The following is a 24946-nucleotide window of genomic DNA, read 5'->3' as shown; positions in this document are numbered from 1 at the left end:
GTTGCATTTTCCAGACAATTGATCCAACCTATTTCCCTGCATTGGCAAGTGGATTCTTTACCACTGGAACACCAGAGAAGTTGCATTAAATTTATTTTGTGAGATGTATTTTAACTAAAATAATGTGTATAAATGAATATATCCAGTGAAAAATAAGGAAGTGATTATTAAAAGCTAAAAGTCATATCGTAGATCATAAACTACTTGATGATGAAAATGATTATTTCATATTTGAATCAGAGCTCTCAGCTTACTCAGGCCCAATATGATGAGTCTGATGATGAGTCCATGGTGGTCCTTATGACACAGCTAATCCTTGAGGAGTCGGTAGCAGCTTTTCATGACGTCTCGAAACACCTCTGTGAATTTGTCATTCCGGAGGGTGAAGATAAAAGGGTTCAGAAAAGGGTTCACCACTAAAACCATCAGTGATGCCACTCTGTTGTACTCAGCTGCCTGTGTTTGATTGGGTTTCACAAAGAGGAACAGAGAGCTGCTGTAGCCGATCACGACACAGGTGAAGTGGGAGGCACATGTATAGAAGGTTTTCCAGCGGCGAGAGCCTGAAGGGATCTTGAGGATGGTGGAGATGATATATGTGTAGGAGATAATTGTAGGCATCAAAGAACCAAAAAGAACAAAAATAGCCATTAAAAAAAGCATAAGCTCTGTGATACGGCCTTTATCACATGATAGTTTGAACAGCTGTCCTCCGTCACAGTAAAAATGGTCTAGCACATTTGATTTGCAGAAAGGAAGATGAAACATGGTGTAGACTGGCCAGATTTGAAACAGAAAGCCAAATGCCCAGGATGCAATTACCACCCAGAGACAGGTGTGGCTGTTCATAATGATGGTGTACCGCAAAGGGTTACAGACAGCTACGTAACGGTCCACAGCCATGGCAGCGAATAATAACAACTCCGATATTCCCAAAGACAGGTACAAATACAGCTGTATACAGCATGCAGTCAAAGATACTACCAGCATCCCAGGAAGTAGCAGACCCCAGAGCATCAAGGGGACAGTCACAGTTGTGGTCAGCATCTCTAGGACAGAGAAGTGACCCAGGAAGAAATACATGGGTGACTGAAGACGTTTATCAATACAGACCATAAAGATGATGACCATGTTTCCAATTAATGACACAGAGTAGAAGAAAAAGAAGGTGGCAAAGAGAATATTGCGCAGTTCTTTAGAGCCAGGGAAGCCAAGGAAATAAAATTCCTTGGTGCTAGAGTAATTTTTCAACATTTAGCTGGGTGCTTCTGCTCTTTTTGAAATCTAGAGGGCAAAGGAAAGACAACATGCTGCTAATTTCAAAGCACTAAAGACAATCACAGGTTGACAAAATATCATCTCTTGCTCTTTCAGGCTTCACAGAATGACCAGGCGGGTTCATATTTCACTATTCTCTGTACAAAGTTGATGTTAAGTGTTGTATAAACAATATGTGGGCTTCCCTGGTGGTTCAGTGGTAAAGAATATGAGTGCCATTGCAGGACACATGGGTTAGTTACTGGATCCAGGAAGATGCCCTGGAGAAGAAAATGGCAGCTCACTCCAGTATCTTGTCTGGGAAATCCCACAGACAGAGGAGTCTGGCGGGCTACAGTCCATGGGGTCACAAAGAGTCGGACACAATAACAAGCATGTGTAATATATGAAGATAAGTGTGTATCTCCAGTAAGATAAGAAATAGTCACCAATATTACTCTATGCATAAGAACACACCAACCAAAGGAATCACCTTTGTCTCTCAATTCACTGGACAATCTGCCTCCAATTCTGCCACCACCCCTGACCACCCTGTCTACTTCCCTGGCCATAACATACTCATTTAGAGCATGACCCCTTCCATCCTGAGTGTCCTAATCTGTCTTCTGGGCCTGTTACGTCCATGCCCTGAAATAACTGCTGCATCTCAACAGTTCCAAGAAAGTATTCCCAGTGAATCTCACCGAGACATGGTTCCTTCTCCTTGTTTCCTTTGAACACAGATTCATTTGCCTCATCTTCACTTTAACATTTTCTATTCAGCTATCTGTATCATCATTTCTGCCTCTTGGGAAGGATGACAGGCAGGGGGGTGGTGTCCAGTCAGGACAACGTCATTAAGATAAGAGCTATTTTGAGACAAACTATTGAGTCTTTTCCTGACTTCTGGGCAGCAGGCTCCCTGGAGTGAGTCGTCCACTTCTTTTTCCTTATTCTTATGGGAGAAGTCACTTTCTACTTCTCATTTCAGTGAATGTGTCTCCTCCAAGCAGGAAAAGCCTCAGCAGCTCCCAGTTTGTGACCTCCAGCTCTGAGATGCTGATTCCTCTTGTCATCAAGAGGAGTGTAGGGGAACAAGAGGAGTGAAGACGCTGGGACTTTTCTTGCCAACTTCATCACTCCCACCTATCCTGCATAATCTGGAACCAGGAACTAGAATTTTGACTTGAGGTAGCATCCACCGGCCTTCTGGTGTCTCAAATTTCTAGTTCTAGGAAGAAACTTCCAAATGTGTAGTGTGTCCCTATTTCCAACCAGCTATGGTCTGAGGACCATAGGAAGTGAGGAAAAGTCCCTGGAGAATATCGGCTCATCTATGTCCTCCATTATCTCCTGAGTCCTACAAGTAAGGAAAAGTGTCAGAAAACACCAAAATGGATCGCCCTGAGTTCCTTAGGATAACTGGATTCCTTTGTTCACTACATGCAGCTCATTTCTCAAATGTCTCTAACCCTGGGGGCACTTACTGAATCTCTCAAGAAACACATGTGCTTCTTCATACTCTGTCCTCTCTTTAGACTGTATCTTTCTCTTATTAACCCTCATCAGTAGCTGAAATGGAACTACCTCGAAAGAGTCTGTCTTTCTTGTTCATCATCACAACTCCAGTGCTAAGAACAGAGTCTGACACAGAGTGAACAAGTACTCTTCTAATATTTCTGCAGCAAATACATCAGTGAATGAATCACTAACAGGTTAATGCATGGAAAAGGATGTCCATACTGACCTACTGTTCCTCTTACTATAGGATAGGGCTCTCTTTCACTCTTTGGTGAGGACTCCTCTGGTCAATCTGTGGCCTCTCTGACTAGCGATCCCCTGCAGAATGGCAAGTGTACAACAGGAGGAAGTGGGGAGCAGTGAGAGAGAGAGCAGAGAAGTCAGAGAGCAGGGTCTTCGGTAATGGCAGCGCTGTCTGTCACCAGCACTGAGAGCAGCTGCGTGCGCTCTTTGCTCTAGAGGAAACAGTGGGTGCAGAGCTGGTTCACCACGCAGCTCCCTGAGTCTACTCTCTGCATCCCACGTGTCTTTCTTCTACATGGTAGCAAAGCCTAGAACTTCTTATCCTCATCTTCTCTCACTCACTCTTTCACAGAGGGGAACCCATGGCAGACACTCACCTCCAGAGAAGGGAACTGGACTGCAAAGTTCTACGGCTCCAGGATCAGCCCTGGGTACCCCCTGCCTGATGAGTGCTGAGCACGGTCTGTGAGCCAGAGCAAGCAGCTGCTGTCTTCACTTTCAGTGAAAGAGGGAACACCTCACACTAGCAGCTTAAAGGAAAGTCCAATGATCAAAGTGCTATGAGAGCCCCACCATGTCTCTCTGTCTCTGTCTCTCTCTCTCTCTCCCCTTCTTTTCTTCATCTTTTTGTCCCCAAGGAGACTTATTCACCGAGGAAATAAACCACCCAAGTTCAGAGAATCCCTAGAGAAGCAGTGAAAGGAGAGTCAGAGAAACTTTTCCCTTTTCCTCTCGAGGCTAATCAAGTTTAGAACATGGAAAAGTTCTAAATGGGCGAACTTGAAATCTCTGAGGCAAGGAGTTTCTCAACACCCAGCTGGCCTTCCCTCAGACCCCAAGTCCTGGTTGCCATCAAAACAGTCAAAAAATAGCCAGACCCTGCTCTCTTCTGTGCCTCCCTGATTCCATTCAGCCCAGCGGAGCCTAGTGACCCACAAACAGAAGCCACCTCAACTGGCTCTAAAACGTATCAAAACCCAACAGCCACCAAATAGCCTCTGTCAAAAGTTTTCCTTTATCCCAATCCCCAGGAATCCCATCTTTTTCCAGATGATCTCTGCACTCCACCTACCAGATACTCTCTGACCACAGTTACGGGAACCTGGGAAGACAGAAACACAAGGGAGAAACTGCCATGCACACCAGCCTACAGCCTGTGAACGCCACAGCTGGTTCCAGTCTCTTTAACCTGCGTGCATTCCAACTGTGCTGTTCAGCTATCTGTTACCCTAGGTACCAAGACAGGGAGGCCTGCTGTGCTGCAGTCCATGGGGTCACAAAGAGTCAGACACGACTGAGCGACTGAACTGAGCTGAAATGCTACCAGGGCACTTTCCTGACCTGCCTGAAGTGAGAGGTAAAGGATGAAGAAGAAACATACAGAACCGACCCCCAAAAATAGTATGTAAGGGTGATGTCTGGGATGCTAAATAAAATAGCAAAATAACATTTAAAGTATTTATATTTACCTTGTTAAAAACAGCTTCCATTCAAAACTACTCCTGGTAACTTTTATTCAACACAGTTTGGAAGTCCTAGTTACAGCAATCAGAGAAGTTAAAGGAAGTAAAAATACAAATTGGAAAAGAAAAGTTAAACTGTCACTGTCACTGAGTCACTATCACAGTTGGAATGCATGCAGATAACATGATACTACACATAGCAGATCCTAAAGATTCCACCAGAAAACTAATAGAACTCATCAATGGCTTTGGTAACGTTGCAGGTTAGAAAATTAATACTCAGAAATTTGTTGCATTTCTATACACTAGGAACGAAAGATCAGAAAGAGAAATTCAAGACAAGTACATTTTCCATCACATTGAGAAGAATAAAATATTTAAGGTAGAAAAGGAATAATTCTACCTAAGGAGACAAAAGACTTGCACTCTGAAAACTTTAAGATGCTGATGAAAGAAATCAAAGAGACATAAACAGATGGAAATATATTCCATGCTTATGGATTGGAAGAATCATCATTGTCAAAATTACTATATTACCCAAGTCAATCTACAGATTCAATGTAATTCCTATCAAATTACCAATGCCATTTTTCACAGAACTAGAACAAAAAAATCTTAAAATTTGTATGGAGACATGAAAGACACTGAATAACCAAAGCTATCTTGATAAAAAAAAAAAAAGAGAGAGAGAGAGCTGGAGGAATCAAGTTCCCTGACTTCAGACTATGCTACACAGCTATGATCAAAACAGTATGGTATGGGCACAAAAATAGAAATATAGGTCAATCTCCCAAAATAATGGAAACAAAAACAAAAATAAACAAATGGACCCTACTTAAACTCAATGGCTTTTGCACAGCAAAGGAAACAATAAACAAAATGAAAAGACAATCCACAGATTGGGAGAAAATATTTGCAAAATATGTGACTGACAAGGGATTAGTCTCCAAAATTTAAGAACAGCTCATGGTACTTAATACCATCAAAACAAACAACCCAACCAACAAATGGGCAAAAGATCTAAATAGACATTTCTCCAAAGAAGACATTTAGATGGCCAAGACGCATATGAAAAGATGTTCAACATCATTAATTATTAGAGAGATGCAAATTAAAACTACAATGAGTTATCACTTCACACCAGTCAGAACGGCCATTATCAAAAGATCCACAAAAAATAAATGCTAGTGAGGGTGTGGGGAAAAGGAACCCTCCTACACTTATCGTGGGAATGTGAATTGATACAGCCACTATGAAGAACAGTATGGATGTTCCTTAAAAAATTAAAAATAGAGCTACCATATCACCCTGCAATCCCAGTGCTGGGCATATATCCAGAGAAAAACATGATCCAATAGGATACAGCACCCCAGTGTTCATTACAGCGCTGTTTACAATAGCCAAGACACGGAAGAAACCTAAATGCCCATCAACAGAGGAATGCATAAAAAAAAGATATGCTACATATATACAATGGTATATGTGGTACAGTACAATAGAATAGTGCTCAGCCATTAAAAAGAATGAAATTTGTAGCAACATGTACATACCTGGACATGTCATACTGAGTGAAGTAAGTTAGAGAAGAAGGGTATTGTATGACATCCCTTATATGTGGAATCTAAAAAGAAATTATACAAATGAACTTACTTACAAAACAGAAAGAGACTCACTGACTTAAGAGAACGAACTTATGGTTTCTGGGGGTGGGGGGAGGATGTGGGAAGGGATAGTTAGGGAGTTGGGGATGGATAGGTACAGACTGCTATATTTAAAATGGGTAACCAAGAAGGACCTACTGTATAGCACATGGAACTCTGCTCAGTGTTATGTGGCAGCCTGGATGGGAAGGGAGTTTGGGGGAAAATGGACACATGTATATATATGACTGAGTCCCTTCACTGTTAACCTGAAACTATCACAACATTGTTAATTGACTATACCTCAATACAAAATCAGTTCAGTTCAGTTGCTCAGTCATGTCCAACACTTTGTGACCCCATGGACTGAAGCATGCCAGGCCTCCCTGTCCATTACCAACTCCTAGAGCCTACTCAAACTCCTGTCCATTGAGTCAGTGATGCCATCCAACCATCTCATCCTCTATTGTCCCCTTCTCCTCCTGCCCTCAATCTTTCCCAGCATCAGGGTCTTTTCAAATGAGTCAGTTCTTCGCATCAGGTGGCCAAAGTATTGCAGTTTCAGCTTCAGCATCAGTCCTTCCAATGAATATTCAGGACTGATTTCCTTTAGGATTGATAGATTGGATCTCCTTGCAGTTCAAGGGACTCTCAAGAGTCTTCTCCAGCACCACAGTTCAAAGGCATCATTCTTCAGCACTCAGTTTTCTTTATAGTCCAATTCTCACATCCATACATGACTACTGGAAAAACCATAGCCTTGACTAGATGGACCTTTGTTGGCAAAGTAATGTCTCTGCTTTTTAATAGGCTGTCTAGGTTGGTCATAGCTTTTCTTCCAAGGAGCAAGTATCTTTTAATTTCATGGCTGCAGTCACCATCTGCTGTGATTTGGAGCCCCCAAAAATAAAAGTCTCTCACTGTTTCCATTGTTTTCCCATCTATTTGCCATGAAGTGATGGGACTGGATACCATGATCTTAGTTTTCTGAATGTTGAGTTTTAAGCCAACTTTTTCACTCTCCTCTTTCACTTTCATCAAGAGGCTCTTTAGTTCTTCTTCACTTTCTGCCATAAGGGTGGTGTCATCTGCATATCTGAGGTTTATTGATATTTCTCCCGGCAATCTTGATTCTAGCTTGTGCTTCATCCAGTCCAGCGTTTCTCATGATGTACTCTGCATATAAGTTAAATAAGCAAAGTGACGATATACAGCCTTGACATATTCCTTTCCTAATTTGGAACCAGTCTGTTGTTCCATGTCCAGTTCTAACTGTTGCTTCCTGACCTGCATACAGATTTCTCAGGAGGCAGGTAAGGTGGTCTGTTAGTCCCATCTCTTTAAGAATTTTCCACACTTTGTTGTGATCCACACAGTCAAAGACTTTGGTGTAGTCAATAAAGCAGAAGCAGATGTATTTCTGGAACTCTCTTGCTTTTCGATGATCCAACAGATGTTGGCAATTTGATCTCTGGTTCCTCTGCCTTTTCTAAATCCAGCTTGAACATCTGGAAGTTCACGGTTCACGTACTGTTGAAGCTTGGCTTTGAGAATTTTGAGCATTACTTTGCTAGTGTGTGATATGAGTGCAATTGTTCAGTAGTTTGAGCATTCTTTGGCATTGCCCTTCTTTGGGATTAGAATGAAAACTGACCTTTTCCAGCCCTGTGGCCACTGGTAAGTTTTCCAAATTTGCTTGCATATTGAGTGTAGCACTTTCACAGCATCATCTTTTAGGATTTGAAATAGCTCAACTGGAATTCCATCACCTCCAAGGCCCACTTGCATTCCAGGATATCTGGCTCTAGGTGAGCGATCACACCATCGTGGTCATCTGGGTCATGAAGATCTTTTTGTATGGTTCTTATGTGTATTCTTGCCACCTCTTCTTAATATCTTCTGCTTCTGTTAGGTCCATACCATTTCTGTCCTTTATTGTGCCCATCTTTGCATGAAATGTTCCCTTGGTATCTCTAATTTTCTTGAAGAGATCTCTTCTGCCAAGAGAATGCATGGGTCCTAGCAAACACCCTCTTCCAACAACACAAGAGAAGACTCTACTCATGGACATTACCAGATGGTCAATACCAAAATCAGATTGATTACATTCTTTGCAGCCAAAGATGGAGAAGCTCTATACAGTCAGCAAAAACAAGACCGGGAGCTGAATATGGCTCAGATCATGAACTCCTTATTGCCAAATTCAGACTTAAATTGAAGAAAGTAGGGAAAACCACTAGACCACTCAGCTATGACCTAAATCAAATCCGTTATGATTATACAGTGGAAGCGACAAATAGATTCAAAGGATTAGATCTGATAGGCAGAGTGCCTGATGAACTATGGATGGAGTTTTGTGACATTGTACAGGAGGCAGGGATCAAGACCATCCCCAAGAAAAAGAAACGCAAAAAGGCAAAATGGTTGTCTGAGGAGGCCTTACAAATAGCTAAGAAGAGAAGCAAAGGTCAAAGGAGAAAAGAAAAAATATACCCATTTGAATGCAGAGTTCCAAAGAATAGCAAGGAGAGATAAGAAAGCCTTCCTCGGTGATCAGTACAAAATAAAAAGTTAAAAAAAAAACCTCCTGGTTAAAAAAATTTACAGAGGAATAGAAAACAAAATGCAAACGTCCTGCTCGCCAAAGCTGGGTTCTCCTGATCCGTCTCGTATGTTTAAATACTATGATTAGCTTCTATTGTATCCACAGAGAAATTTTCTATCATACACATGCATATCTCTAGATGGTCTTTTACTTGCTTGTTAGTTGACATAATGTCTTGCTACTTTCTTTGTTATATGTTTATGTATGTGGGTGTATTAAACCTTTCCATATTAGCACTCATATATCTCTCACATCATGTTATTACTAAATAAATATTCACCTTTTGAAAATAACCGCCATTTACTTATTTACTTTACTTAACACCATTTACTTATCTGCTCAAGAACATTGCATCTGCTCCAGTTTTTCATGAATATAATGATGCTGCAATAAATACCTTTACCTGTAAGCATGTACTTTTGCACAGTAATACTTCCCTAAATTATGCTACATTTCTTAGCTGTTATTCAATCACCCTTAAAACGTTGCATCAGTTTACAGTCTCTTGGAATGAGATCATATGGGGGCCAGCCATATAGATTTCCACAGGAAGCTGTGGGAAATTTTCATTACCATGTTCATCGTGTGCAGTTCTTAGTAATGATACTAACATATGAGGAGTCAGTACTCACATCATGAAGTAAAGACACATCCCAGAAGTTCCCACCCCCATGGGAAACTGTGCTACCAGCTGCCCAGGACACCCTTGACCCAGCATCTGCTTCTTAGCCTCTGAGCTTGGATCATGTTGGCCCCTATCATGACAGCTGGAGATGCATGAGGCAAGGCTGCTGGCAATGGAGAGAATCCAAGGAAACTAGACTCTTCTTTTGGAACCCTTGTTGCAAAACCAACTTCCCTAGTTCAGGGCACGCTTCATTTACTCCAGATGTCCCTCCAGTGTTAAGGCCACAGGAGCCCAACAGACACTTCAGAGGTAGGAAGGAGTGGATACTAGCAAAACTCATTAGGAAAAATGTTGTCAGTTTCTTAAAACTAAGTATACACCTAGTCTATGACTCAGCAGTTAGGCTCCCAGTTATCTACCTAAGAAATGAAAAAATACTTCCTCACAAAGGTGTCTATTTCATAGCAGTTTAGTTCATTACATCAAGTGACACAAAACAAATACCCATCAACAAGAGAATGGTATAGTCAATCCTCATTATTCACACATTCTGTATTTGTGAATTCATCTACTCATGAAAACTTTTGTGTAGCTCCAAAATCAATATTTTCAAGAGCTTTCAAGGGAACACATGTTTTCAACTAAAGTTGAAAACAGCAAAATCCCCATCTTCTTGTTGCAACTCCTACAACATAAATAATGGCTTCTTTGCTGTCTAATTAGCAGCATGTTTTTGGCATTTTATTGGTGATTTTGCTCTTAAAGATGACTCCCAAGCACAGTGCTGAGGTGCCTACCTACTGTTGCTAAGTGTAAGAAAGCTGTTACACGTCTTACAGAGAAAATGAGCTTAGATAAGCATTAAACAAGCTTTTTTACCCAAAATACATATTCCAGGGACTTCTCTGGTAGTGTAGTGGATAAGAGTCCACCTGCTAATGCAGGGGACACAGATTCCATCACTGGTCTGGGAAGATTCCACATGCCGCACAGCAACTAAGCTCCTGAGCCACAACTAGTGAGGCCTCCAGCCGAGAGCCTGTGCTCCACAACAGGAAAAGCCAGGGCAATGAGAAGCCTGCTCACTACAACTAGAGAAAGCTGGCACCCAGCAACGAAGACCTAGCACAACCAAAACTAAATGAATAAACACACACACACACACAAATGTGTTAGGCAAACTTCTTTTGGGCTTCCCTGCTGGTTCAGTAGTAAAGAATCTGCCTGCCAATGCAGGAGATGTGGGTTCCATCCTTGGGTCGGAATGGAGAAGGAAACAGCAACCCACTCCAGTATTCTTGCCTGGAGAATCCCATGGACAGAGGAGCCTGGCAGGATATAGTCCATGGGGTCTCATAAGAGTTGGACATGACTGACCAACTAAAAAACAACAAAACTTCTTTCAGGCATGAGTTACAGGTGTTGGCTCTGTGTCCATATTAATGGATAAATAATACTTATTAAGTAAGATGTGTTTGAATACCAACAAACATAAAACAAGACTATGTCCCCATCAGTTGATGAAAATCTTGTGATAAGTGTTCCCAGGAACATTTCTCCTACAGCAGTGATTTAGTATTCACTGTTCCCAGAAACTTCAAAGACATAACCACACAAATAATGAGAATCAACTGTATAGCCATATGAGTAAATACTACTCAGCAATGAAAAGTGACAAACTACTGAGACACACAGCATGGACAATCTTCACCTATGTTCAGTTCAGTTCAGTTCAGTCGCTCAGTCGTGTCCAACTCTTTGCGACCCCATGAATTGCAGCATGCCAGGCCTCCCTGTCCATCACCAACTCCCGGAGTCTACCCAAACCCATGTCCATCGAGTCAGTGATGCCATCCAACCATCTCATCCTCTGTCGTCCCCTTCTCCTCCCGCCCCCAATCCTACCCAGCATTAGGGTCTTTTCCAATGAGTCAACTCTTTGCATGAGGTGGCCAAAGTATTGGAGTTTCAGCTTCAACATCAGTCCTTCCAATGAACACCCAGGATTGATCTCCTTTAGGATGGATTGATTGGATCTCCTTGCAGTCCAAGGGACTCTCAAGAGATTTCTCCAACACCACAGTTCAAAAGCATCAATTCTGCAGCGCTCAGCTTTCTTCACTGTCCAACTCTCACATCCATACATGACCACTGGAAAAACCATAGCCTTGACTAGACGGACTTTCGTTGGCAAAGTAATGTCTCTGCTTTTAAATATGCTATCTAGGTTGGTCATAACCTTTCTTCCAAGGAGTAAGCGTCTTTTAATTTCATGGCTGCAATCACCATCAGCAGTGATTTTGGAGCCCCCCAAAAATAAAGTCTGACACTGTTTCTACTGTTTCCCCATCTATTTCCCACGAAGTGATGGGACCAGATGCCATGATCTTAGTTTTCTGAACGTTGATCTTTAAGCCAACTTTTTCACTCTCCTCTTTCACTTTCATCAAGAGGCTCTTTAGTTCTTCTTTGCTTTCTGCCATAAGGGTGGTGTCATCTGCATATCTGAGGTTATTGGTATTTCTCCCAGCAATCTTGATTCCAGCTTGTGTTTCTTCCAGCCCAGCGTTTCTCATGATGTACTCTGCATATAAGTTAAATAAGCAGGGTGACAATATGCAGCCTTGACGTACTCCTTTTCCTATTTGGAACCAGTCTGTTGTTCCATGTCCAGTTTTAACTGTTGCTTCCTGACCTGCATACAGGTCAGATGGTCTGGTATTCCCATCTCTTTCAGAATTTTCCACAGTTTATTGTGATCCACACAAGAAGCCAGATACACCAAAGATTGAATACTTTGTGAAGTGAAGTGAAAGTTACTCAGTCGTGTCCAACTCTTTGCGACCCCATGGACTATACGGTCCATGGAATTCTCCAGTCCAGAATACTGGAATGGTAGCCTTTCCCTTCTCCAACTTTATGACTCCACTATAAATGCTCTAAAATAGGTCAAAAATAACCATAATCCATGTTTTAAGAAATCCCCAAAGTGACTGCCTTGGTCCTGGAAAGAAATTGACTGGGAAAGATTATGAGTGAATTCTGGAATACATTATCCCCTTTATATACTGCTGAATTCTATTTGCTACCCTTTTATTCAGGATTTTTACTTCTATCTTTATGAAATATATTAGCCTGCAGTTTTCTGTTCTTATGAGATCTTTCTCAGGTTTTGGTATCAAGGTAATTTTGGTTATTATAAAGTAAATTGGGAAATATGTCTCCATTTTCTGTGCATGCTCAGTTGCTAAGTCATATCTGACTCTTCGCAACCCCATGGACTGTAGCCCACAAAGCTCATGTTCATGGAATTCTCCAGGCAAGAGTATTAGAGTGAGTAGCCATTCCCTTCTCCAGGGAATCTTCCTGACCCAGGTTCAGACAATCGTTTCCTGACCTCCTGCATTGGCAGATGGATTCTTTACCTCTTTCTATCTTATGGGAAAATATGGCATTATAGGCACACTTCATTATAATGTGCTTTGTTTTATTATGCCTTGCAGATAATTTAGTTTCTTGCAAATAGAATGTGGCAACTCTGCATTGTTTGATGATGTTCAGAATATTTTAGCAATAAGGTATTTTTTAAGGTAGTTACATTATTGTTTTACACATAATGCTATTGCACACTTAACAGGCAACATAGCCTAAACATAACATATGCACTGGAAAATTAAAAAATTCATATCACTTATTTTATTGCATTATTCATTTTATTGCAGTGGTCTGGAGCCACTCCTATAATGTCTCTGAAGTATGCCTATATTTCCCCCTGAAATATTTGGAAAATTTGATTAGTAAAAACATCCAGGCCAAGAGTTTCTTTGCAGGAAAATTTGTAATTACAAGTTGTGGTAGCTAAATAATGCCTGATCACCCTCCCCCAAAAATCTACATCCTAATTGCCAGAACTTGTGAATGTTATCTTATACAGCAAAAAGGACATTAAATCTGTGATTAAGTTAAGGTTTTTAAAATGGGGAGATTATCTTAGAGTATCTGGGTAGTCTCTCTACATCTGGTAATATTTTTTGCCTTAAGTCTATGGTTTCTAATATTATAGAACACTGCCAGCTTTCTTAAGCTTCTGTTTGCATGTTATAACTTTACCCGTCATTCTTATTACAACCTATCTTTATATTTCAAGTGTATCAAGGATAGACATCAAGAGCTGGCCTGACAATTTTATTTAGCATTTACTCCATTTACATAGGATATGATTTTTTATTTTTTAAGAGTACCAATTTCCTATCTTTTTATTTTGTCCTAGATACATTTCTTTTCTTCTGTTCTTATTTTTCTATCTTTTCTGGATTAATTAATATTTTATCTTTTCCATTATAATTTCTTTTGGCATTTTATACATAACTTTTTTGATTACTTTAGTGTTGCTATCTGGGATTATAACATGCACTCTTAAATTATCACAGTCTACTAGGAGTTATTGCGAGGAAAAATATCAACAACCTCGGATATGCAGGTGCTACCACTCTAATTGCAGAGAAGAGGAACTAAAGAATCTCTTGATGAAGGTAAAAGAGGAGAGTGAAAAAAAACTGGCTTAAAACTCTACATTCAAAAAATTAAGACCATGGCACCCAGTCCCTCACTTCATGGCAAGTAGAAGGGGAAAAAGTGGAAACAGTGACAGATTTTATTTTCTTGGACTCCAAAATTACTGCGGATGGTGACTGCAGTCATGAAATTAAGAATACTATTTCCTTGGAAGGAAAGCAATGACAAACCTTGACAGCATATTAAAAAGCAGAGACATCACTTTACCAACAAAGGTCCATATAGTTAAAGCTATGGTTTTTCCAGTAGTCATGTACAGATGTGAGTGTTGGACCATAAAGAAAGCTGAGTGCCAAAGAACTGATGCTTTCAAATTGTGGTGTTGGAGAAGGCTCTTGAAAGTTCCCTGGTCGGGACCGGGGTCCGGTGCGGAGAGCCCTTCGTCCCGGGACACGGGGCGTGGCCGGAAAGGCGGCCGCCCCCTCGCCCGTCACGCACCGCACGTTCGTGGGGCACCTGGCGCTAAACCATTCGTAGACGACCTGCTTCTGGGTCGGGGTTTCGTACGTAGCAGAGCAGCTCCCTCGCTGCGATCTATTGAAAGTCAGCCCTCGACACAAGGGTTTGAAAAATTTAAAAAAAAAAAAAAAAGAAAGAAAGTTCCCTGGACAGCAAGGAGGTCAAACCAGTCAACCCTAAAGGAAATCAACTCTGAATATTATTGGTAGGACTGACGCTGAAGCTGAAGCCCCAATACTCTGGCCGCCTAATGCAAAGAGCCAACTCATTGGGAAAGACCCTGATGCTGGAAAAGATTGAAAGCAGGAGAAGGGGCTGACAGAGGATGAGATGGTTGGATAACATCACCCACTCAATGCACATGAACTTGAGTAGACTCCAGGAGATAGTGAAGGATAGTCCATGTGTTCGCAAAGAGTCAGACACGACTTAGTGACTGAACAACAACAATCAGGAATTAATATTGCACTACTTAGCATAAAAATGTAAAAGCTTTGTAAAAGTACAGTTACATTTATGCCCCTATCTATCATGATATTGTTATCACATATATTAGATCTACAGGTGCTATAAAAAGATAATGATTTTTGCTTTAAAGATTTATGTGTCTTTTGAGAATAAAACATATATTGGATTGGTCAAACTGTTGATTTGGGTTTTTCCATGGAAAAAGTATATAATATCTACATATATATTCTTAAATTCTTCCTTAGTGAGTATGTTAGGGCTTCTTAGTCTTACTTTCTCTCTATTTGTCCTGGGATGTACATCAGAAAAGTATGTAGAGATGACTTTCCCAAATGTAAGAGTGATGTGACAAACTCAAAACTCACAAACAAGAAGGCAATGGGGAGATTCCCTATTGAAAGACTCTTCCCTGTAACATTATTAATAGGTGAAAATTGAAACACAGCTTTACCATTTCTAGGGATGAACACATGTCTGTGGAAGGGAGCTCTAATTATTGAACTCTTTATGTCAAGCCTTAAACTACCTTAATGTAACATCTACCTTTGTCCAACTTCTACCCTTTTGAGTCACATGGAATGTGAAAAAAATGAAAGTTTTAGTCGCTCGGTCATTTCCAACTCTTCATGACCCAATGGACTATAGCCTGACAGACTCCTCTGTCCATGGACTTCTCCAGGCAAGAATACTGGAGTGGGTAGCCTTTCCCTTCTATCTTCCCAACCCAGGGATTGAACCCAGGTCTCCTACCTTGCAGGCAGATTCTTTACCATCTGAGCCACAAGGGAAGCCCTGAGTTACATGGACTGGCTTTTAAGTACCTTCCCACTGAAATCTTCACAACTCTATACAATCTTGTCCGTAGCTGTATCTATACCATGGAGTCTTGACCCCACAGTACCCCAGCTGCCCACCTTTGGGTGCTAGGTGCCTTTGGGCAGGTTTTCGTTCATATGTTCACAGTGCTCTGCGTTTAGAGACGTCTTCAAACTGCAGAGACAAGTTCTTCAGAACTGGGAGATTTTCTTGCACTTTCTTTTGTAATTCACCTGTTTATGCTTCCCTTGTTCTATCTTTGCAGAATTTTTATATTTAGATATGGGACTCCTGAATTAATCTTTTAAACTGCTTACTTTTCTGATTTTCCAAATTTTAGTCTATTTTTGATATGTTTTGGGCACTTTGATTTTCTTCTTCAGCTTATTTATGAATTTCTTTTTACTAGTCCTAATATTATATTCTAGGAGCATTTCCCTTTATTTTCTGATTTTTTTTCACACAGCATCCTCTTTTTCAGGACAAAACATGGTCCAATTTTAAAAGGACATGTATTATAGGATTTTCTAATTGTTTTTGTTCCCTAACTGATCTTCGTTTTCCTCTAACTTTTTTTTATTCTAATTTTTGTTCTCTTGGTTCTTCCAACTGCTGTGGTAGGTCAGCTGGATATAGATAATGTGACCAACCATCCTGGCTTCACAATTGACTGAGGAGTTCCTGGGATATGGGGCCTTCAGTTTTTAAAATGGGTCAGTTCTGGATAAAGTGGGATGAGGGGTCACTCTACTTGTGGAACAGGTATTTCCTTGCCTATACAGAAAATGCAAGGGACTTGTGGTGCCTAGTTGCTATTTATACAAACTTTTAAGCAGTATTCCTATTTATAAGCTCTCACCCTCACAATCCTTGGTAGCTGAGGCCTCCATGTGCTGACTTACCAGTTGTTGGGTGAATTGACCTGTTTCTTCTTACTTTCCGCTTTGCAGAATTTAGTTTGTATCTCAGTCTTATTACCTTGGAAACACTTATTTTTGCTTTCCATATAAAAAAATTGTAAAATATTATCCACTGTAACTTTTTCCCCATTCTCTTTGTCCTTGTTAATTAAAATTTTTTGAGTCCTACAATGCCTTTTAATGTGATTGGGAGAGTAAGTGGAAATGGTCAGCTGATCATATTAAACAGAAAGAACTATTATTCTCCTCCCTGGAACTTAACTTAGCATCCCAGGTGAGGGGTCAGCTGTTTCTTTTTCATGAATCTTGACCCTCTCTGGTGCTTCATTCTCTATCTTCTGGCCCTAGACTTGTTAGGGAACAAAGGAGTTATTAGGGCACTCACATAGAGTGAATGTGCTCTTATCTGGAACAGAGGAAGAGAACAAACTAGAATTTGGAGGACTGGAATGGCTGAAAAGGGGCAGATTTAGGAGCGGCGCCTCCTCTGAGCTCTCTCTGGGAATTAGGGAGTCATGCAGAGAGGAGGCATGCATGAAGAGCTTAGAAAATACCTGCTGACATTGAGTGTGGAGAGGGTCAAAACCAGAAAAGTAAGAAGATAAATATTTATAAGTTGACCCTAAAGACTGCAAGGAACTGCTGACACTGTAACTGGAGAAGCGGCATACCTCAGATTTCTAACACAAATATCAGAGTGGATGGTTGCCCTGTGACCCAAGGCTGCTGGTTTTGCACAGGAGGTAGAGAGGTGGGTTAAACTCAGGCATGTGAGTGTGCACTGGCATGTGTGCGCACACATAAGTATATGATAGGAACATAATTTATGAATGTTAATCTGTAGATAACATAGAGCTGTTTAATCCCTAGTTTGGGGTCTTCTCCAAAAGCTACTAGTCAGGAGGGGGAGATTTCTCCATCTTTGAGCATCTGTAAGTGTTGGGCGGCATTCTAAACCAGGAAAAATATTTTTCTCCAGCTGAAAAGTTTCTCTGCACTGACTCACAGGGACTAATTAATTATTTTCTCACTTTGAAAACTTTGTAAGGAACTAAAGCAATTATCTCCTTCTTAGATGGCATATACCTTAACTCAGCTTCTACTAATATCTCCAGCACAAAATTACTCAGAATTTCTCTTGAGAGACTCAGATGCAATTCTTTCAAACAGGTAATCATGTCCCTTCCCCTGTCAGAAATCAAGTGCAAAAACATCTTTTTTTCTTACTTTTATCTTCTGAAGTGATGAAGTTCTTGACTTCCAAATGCTGGGAACTTGGTGTAGAATAAGCTATTTATCTCAGCATCACCAGCATCACACAGGAAAAAATCTGTCTCACATTTTTTATAGATTAATATAAAACATTCTTGGGCTCCAAAATCACTGCAGATGGTGGCTGCAGCCATGAAATTAAAATACACCTGATCCTTGGAAGTAAAGCATGAGAAACCTAGACAGCATACTAAAAAGCAGAGACATCACTTTGCCGATGAAGTTCATATAGTCAAAGCTATGGCTTTTCCAGTAGTCATGTACAGATGTGAGAGCTGGACCATAAAGAAGGTTGAGTACTGAAGAACTGATGCTTTCAAATTGAGGTGCTGAAGAAGACTCTTGAGAGTCCCTTGGACAGCAAGGAGATCAAACCAGTCCATCCCAAAGAGATCAGTTCTGGGTGTTCATTGGAAGGACTGACGTTGAAGCTGAAACTCCAATACTTTGGCCACCTGATGCGAAGAGCTGACTCACTGGAAAAGACCCTGATGCTGGGAAAGACTGAAGTCGGGAGGAGAAGGGGCCAACAGAGGATGAGATGGTTGGATGGCATCATCGACACAATGGGCAGGAGTTTTGCAAACTCCAGGAGATAGTGAAACCTGGTGTGCTGCAGCCCATGAGGTCACAAAGAGTTGGACACGACTGAGTGACTGAACAACAAAATATTTTATTATACAGATGAAACATAATTTATTTAACCAGTCACCTATAGATATCACATTGTCATCAATATGTTGCTATTACAAAGACACTGTAACAAAGATGCTGATAACATTGTGCTAATGACATAAGAAATGGGGAGATGGATTTGGACTAGGGTAGAGGGTGCTGATTAGGGGAGTGGTGAGGTTGCCAATGCTATAAGGGAGGCATAAGACATCTCTGTGGAAAGCTGGACACTAGTGTGGTAAACTTGGGGTGTGTGAGGGGAAAGGAAAAGAAGGACCCAGAGATGAATCAAAGACCTGGAACCATAGAAAGAGAGCTACAGAGAGGAATCAGGAGGGAAAGCAGCCAGGAGAGGATGAACAAATGAAGGGACAGGAAGCAGGGACCTTGAAGGGATGGCAGAATGTGAGAAATACAGGGAGGGGGCAAAGGCTGCCTCTTCCTCCACTCCTGCACTCCTCTCAGCCCAGCCACTCGGCAAGGCCAGCTCTCCCCTGCATTTCAGCTCTGCTGACCCACCCCCTCCTCCTGGCAGGCAGCACAACCTGGGGGACAGCAGGTGGGAGAACTCCTTGCTCAGCCCTTCCTCCCACATCCTGAGAAAGTCCACAGATTAGAGAGGCATGTATGCACCTAAACAACAACCACCCTTGAAACTGTACAGGCATCAGACTGTGCACTGAGTTCATAGCCAGCCAAGAAAATGTGCAGAGAAGTATTAAGGCCACAGGATTTTTGGATAGGAAAACAAGAGAATATGCTGGAGCCAGAAAAGGAATAGGGAGCTTCACACAGTCAGAGGATATAAAGCTAAGGACAATTTATGAGAAGATGATTCAAGAACCTGGAATCAAGTAGTTATTCAATTCTGGAGCCAGAGAATATATTTCCGATACTCTCCTCTTCAGAAATTTAAATATCACATATATTATTACCGCATTTAATTTTAAAACATTTTATTGTGAAATGCATCATAAGTGAAACATATATATATATGTATATATATATATATATACATATATATATAATAAAGTGAATTTTTAAATAACAACCTATAATGATAAACACCATGGCCATAATGTAAAAGACTTCTGTTGCACACAGATTATTTTATGATGATTAGGCTCCAGTTCAAAGTGCTTTTCAGACCATTCTAGAATTCAGAATGTATTCTCCCATATAAAAAGCTTTAGAGCAAGACTAGTTCCTGAATAGATGACAGCATTGTTTCAGTCTGTCCCGAAGCGCTTCTATGACTTTGTCATTCCGGAGAGTGAAGATGAAAGGATTGAGGAAAGGCGTGACTACGGAAACCATTAGGGAAACAACCCTGTTGTAAGCCATGGCCTGCGTTTGCTTGGGTTTCACGTAGAGGAACAAGCAGCTGCCGTAACGAATCACGACACATGTGAAGTGGGAGGCACATGTAGAGAAGGCTTCCCTGCGGCCAGAGGCCGAGGGGATCTTGAGGATGGTGGAGATGATGTAGGTGTAGGAGACAATTGTAGGGATCAAAGAACCAAAAAGGACAAAAACAGCCATTAAGAAGAGGATGAATTCCATGAAAAGAGTATTATCGCAGGATAGTTTGAGCAACTGCCCTCGGTCGCAGAAAAAATTGTCCACCACATTTGATTTGCAGTAGGAAAGCTGAAATGTGGCATAAACTGGCCAAATTTCAAAAAGGAACCCAAACAACCATGACACAATTACCACAAAGTTGCAGGTGCGGCTGTTCATAATGACGTTGTACCTCAAGGGGTTACAGACAGTCACGTAACGGTCCACAGCCATCGCTCCCACCAATGCAAACTCTGTGGTCCCCAGAGCAAGGTAGAGGAAGAGCTGGGCCACACATGCAGCCAGAGATATTGTCTGCATCCCAGGGAGCAGCAACCCCCAGAGCATCACAGGGACGATAATGGTGGTCACCAGGATCTCCAAGGCAGAGAGATGACCAAGGAAGAAATACATGGGGGACTGCAGATGTTTATCAAGACAGACAATCACAATGACGACTGTGTTACCCATTAATGTCACTAAGTAGAAGAAGAAGAAGGTAGCAAAGAGGATATGGCGTAGTTCTCTAGATCCAGAGAAGCCAAGGAGATAGAATTCAGTGGCACTGGAGTGATTCTCCAACATGTAGCTCTGAACTTTTGTTTCTTGTGAAGTCTAGAGAGCCAGGGAGAGATAACATAGTTCTAACCTCAGAAAGATGAAAGACATTTTCAACTTGAAGAAATATACCCTACTCCTAGGCTCTACAACATGACTATTTTCTACACAAGGTTAATGGTTGGTACTTTATGAAGGAATGTATAGTATATTAAGATAATAGCATAGGTCCAAAAAAATGAGCAATGGTCACCAATACCACCCTAGGCATGAAAACCCACCCTCCCCAGTATGCACCCTTACCTCTCAGTTCACATCTTTGCTCTCACCTGCTACCCTATCTACATCCTAGAACACAACATGCTCATTTATACAATGACCCCTTCCATCCTGAATGCCCTAAATTGTCTTCTGTACCTGTTTTGTCCATGTCCTGCAAAAACTGCTATATGTAAACAGTTATAAGACAAAAAAATGTTAATCGCTCAGTCGTGTCAAACTCTTTGCAACCTGATGGACTGTAGCCCACCAGGCTCCTCTGTCCATGGAATTCTCCAGGCAAGGATACTGGAGTAGGGTAGCCATTCCCTTCTCCAGGGGATGTTCCCGACCCAGGGATCGAACCTGGGTCTCCTGCATTACAGGCAGATTCTTTACCATCTAAGCCACCAGAGGAGACTATGAGACAGAATTCCTAGTTAATCACAGCCAGACATAATTACTTCTTTCCTCTGTATCTGCTAAAAACAGGCTCCATTCCAATTACATTCATTTTAAATTTGTTGCCTCTTATATTTATCATTTTTGGGGTGCTGTTGGGAATTTGGATCAATCCAGAACATTGCCATGAGATAAGAGCTATTTTTGAAATGAAGTATGAAGTCCTTCTCTGATTTCGGGGGAGCTGGTTCCCTAGAATGAATTATCCATGTCCTCCTCTTTGCTTTTATGATAAAAATGATCTTCCATCTCTGCCTTCACTGAATATGTCTCCTCTATGCAGGAAAAACCTGACCAGTTTCTAGTTGATGATTTCTAGCTCTGAGATTACAATTCTTCTGTGACCAGATGGCTTTCATTTGGCTCTAATCAATATCTGATATCTATCATGCTTTTACTTCTTTATTCATTTGTCATCAAAATCCCACATTAGAATTAAGTACCTTGAAGGCACATTCTTTAGTATTCTTATATCACCACAAGTGACAAGAATAGAGTCTGACAATGTGTGTGCTCTGTAAATATCATTCACGGAATATATCAATTAATAGGTAAAGAACCATACAATAAATAATGTCCAACCTGACTAGCTTTCCCTCCACTCATTCTTCTCTAAACCATTGTCCAGTCAGCCTGCAGTCTCTCTTTCTGCAGATCCCTTACAAACGGCAAGTGAGTAAGGAAGAGACAGTGAGAAAAGAGAGTGTAGGGTCTCACTTAGCTCTCTCAGGCAGAGGGCTGTGCCTACACCCCTCAACATGCTCCTTGCTATGGAGGGATGGTCTGATGCACAGCTCCTACTCTGCAGCTGTCTCAGCTCACTCGTCAGCCTCTAGATGCCCTTGTTCCAGGAGGCAGCCCAGCTCAGGCCTTCTCATGGTGATGCCTTTTCACAGAAGGAAATCGCTGGGAAGACACTCACCACCAGAGAAGGGGATGGAATGTAACTTCTACCACCCTTTAGGCGTCAACTTGGCCCAGCCCCTGTAAAGCTAGTAGAGAGCAATATTTGGGAGACAGTCTGATTCTGCTGTCTCCACTGACGATGAGGAACAACTGGCCACACACAGAAACCTGGAGAAGTCCAGAAATAATGGTGCTGAGAGGGATCCAGCTGTCTCCCTGTCTGTCTCATTCTCTCTGCCTCTTTCCTCCTCTCCCTAGTCTGTCCCCAAGGATGGTTATTCACTGAGGAACAACTTGCACAGGCAGATACACACTGGGGAGGTAGTCAAGGAAAAGCTGAAGAAACTTCCACTCTTCCCTCCTGAGGCTAATCAAGTGGGAGACCATGGAAGTTTAAGTTTTGTGCAGTGGGCACACTTGAAAGCTCCCAGTCAGAAGCTTCTCAACAACCAGGCTGCCCCCCGCCCCAGGCCCTTTCTCACCACCACACAATCCCAGCTGTCAACAGTCAGCCAACTCAGCTGCTCTGTGCCTCTCCCTGACTACATGGAGCCCTACAGAGCCTAAGCCACCCCGAAGCTGTGAACCCACCAGTGGATTCAAGACACTCATTGAAAACCTAAGAGGCCACCAAATGGACGTCTGTCAAAATTCTCTGTTCATCTGCAGGGCTGCATAAAGCCCACCTTTCCCAGATGATTTCTGCCCTTCTGTGCACCACACACCCTCTGGCCATAGTTACGCATCCTGGTCAGAGATAAACAGAGAGGATCTGCCACCTACTCCACCGCACACCTGTTAATCCCACGGCCCATTCCCATCTCTCTAACCCGCGTGTGTTCCAAGTGGGGTTGTTCAGCCATACATTTCCCTCTAGGTCTCCAAATGCAATTGGGTAACCTCCCTCATCAGCTTGAATTGAGGGATAACAGTGGTTTAGAAACAAGACTGAGAACTGACAAAAAAGATTTTTAAAAATCATTAGAAGTGAAGATGCTTGGGATGCTTAGTAAAATAACAAAATCATATTTTAAATATTTATTTTTTACACTTTCAAAAACAACTGTCATTTTTCATAAAATTAGCACAGACCAAATTAAAATTTCACATGGAAGGACCCAGGCTAAAATTTAAATGTCCCTCTCCCCATTTGTTTGATTCTACTGACCCATATCCTAGAGCTAAACATTATTATAGATTTCTATTGTATTAATATAGAAGTTCTCTGTGGATATACATGAATATCTCTATATATTCTTATTGAGTAAACGATGTTTTAATAAATAAACTATCCTGCTACCTTTTTCTGAATACGTATATAACATTTGTTGTTGTTCAGTCACTAAGCTGTGTCCGACTCTTTGAGACCATGGACTGTAGCACGCCAGGCTTCCCTGTCCTTCACCATCTCCCTGAATTTGCTCAATTCATGTCCATTGAGTTGGTGATGCCATCCAACCATCTCATCCTCAGTTACTCCCTTCTCCTCTTGCCCTTGGTCTTTACCAGCATCAGGGTCTTTTACAATGAGTTGGCTCTTCACATCAGGTGGCCAAAGTATTGCAGCTTCAGCTTCAGCATCAGTTCTTCCAATGAAAATACAGGGTTGAATATTCAGCTATATATAATATCTGTGTGTGTGTGTGTGTGTGTGCACATTAAACCTTTCCATATTACAATTATATAATTGTGTAGGATGGGGTTCACCCTACTCCAGTATAACCTCATCTTAACTAATGACATTGGCAATGATCTATTTCTAATTAAGTTCACATTCTGTGCTACTGGGGGTTAGCAATTCAGCAAATGAATTTTGAGGGATGCAATTCAACCCATAATAGGCATCTTGACTGCTTCCAATTTGGGGGGATTATGAATATAGTTACAGTAAACATGCCTGTGCAGGTTTTTGTCTGGACGTAAGTTTTCAACTCATTTGGGTAAATATCCAGATGAGCAAATTCAGAGCTCAATTTTTGGATTGTATGGTAAGAGTATATAGATATTCCTGGACTTCTTAGACAATGGGTTACATCTAGAGAAGCTCATCACAAATTGAAAATATCACAAGCAAAAATGCATTTAATACACCTAACCTACTCAACATCATAGCTTAGCCTAGTCAAATGTAACCTTGTCAGCACACTTACATTAGTCTACAGTTGGGCTAAATCATCTAACACGTTTTATAATAAGTATTAAATATCTCATGTAATTCATTACATACCATACTAAAAGCAAAACACAGAATGGTTGTATCAGTTGTTCATCCTTGTGATCAAGTGGCTAGGTGGGAGTTGCAGCTTGCTGCTGCTGCCTAGCATTACAAAAGTCTATTGCATACCACGTATCACTAGCCAGGGGAAAGAACAAAATTCAAAATTCAAGGTATGGTTTCTGTTGAATGTATATCTCTTTGCACCATCCTAAAGTCAAAAAATTGTAAGTCAAGCCATTATAAGTTGGTGACCCTCTGTATTTAGTTTTGAAAGAAACTCTCAAGCTGTGCTCCAAACTGGCTACATCATTTTACATTCCCACCATCAGTAATGAAGGTTCCTGTTGCTCCACATCCTCACCAGCATTTGGTGATGTATAGTGTCCCAGATTAGGGTCATTCTATTAGGTGTGCAGTGTGACTTCACTGTTGTTTTAATCTA

The 24946-nt window shown here is 41.3% G+C and overlaps 3 protein-coding genes across 3 annotated transcripts in view; all 3 read right to left on the bottom strand.

Moving 5' to 3' along the window:
* The window catches only part of LOC145523659 (maltase-glucoamylase-like), a 340029-nt gene that overhangs the window by 245493 nt on the left and 69590 nt on the right, over positions 1 to 24946 (bottom strand). The window lies entirely within an intron of this gene.
* Positions 310 to 1254, bottom strand: LOC145522350 (olfactory receptor 9A4-like). The gene has a single exon (XM_081531119.1). It carries the CDS (start codon positions 1252 to 1254, stop codon positions 310 to 312), a length of 945 nt encoding a protein of 314 aa, XP_081387245.1.
* Positions 19743 to 20687, bottom strand: LOC145522760 (olfactory receptor 9A4). The gene has a single exon (XM_081531738.1). It carries the CDS (start codon positions 20685 to 20687, stop codon positions 19743 to 19745), a length of 945 nt encoding a protein of 314 aa, XP_081387864.1.

Source organism: Giraffa tippelskirchi, chromosome 10 (assembly GCF_054371585.1).
Source record: "Giraffa tippelskirchi isolate mGirTip1 chromosome 10, T2T-mGirTip1v1.2.pri, whole genome shotgun sequence".
Taxonomy (NCBI): Eukaryota; Metazoa; Chordata; class Mammalia; order Artiodactyla; family Giraffidae; genus Giraffa; species Giraffa tippelskirchi.
Note: the sequence above shows the minus strand (reverse complement) of the source record. Positions and strands in the feature narration are given on the sequence as shown.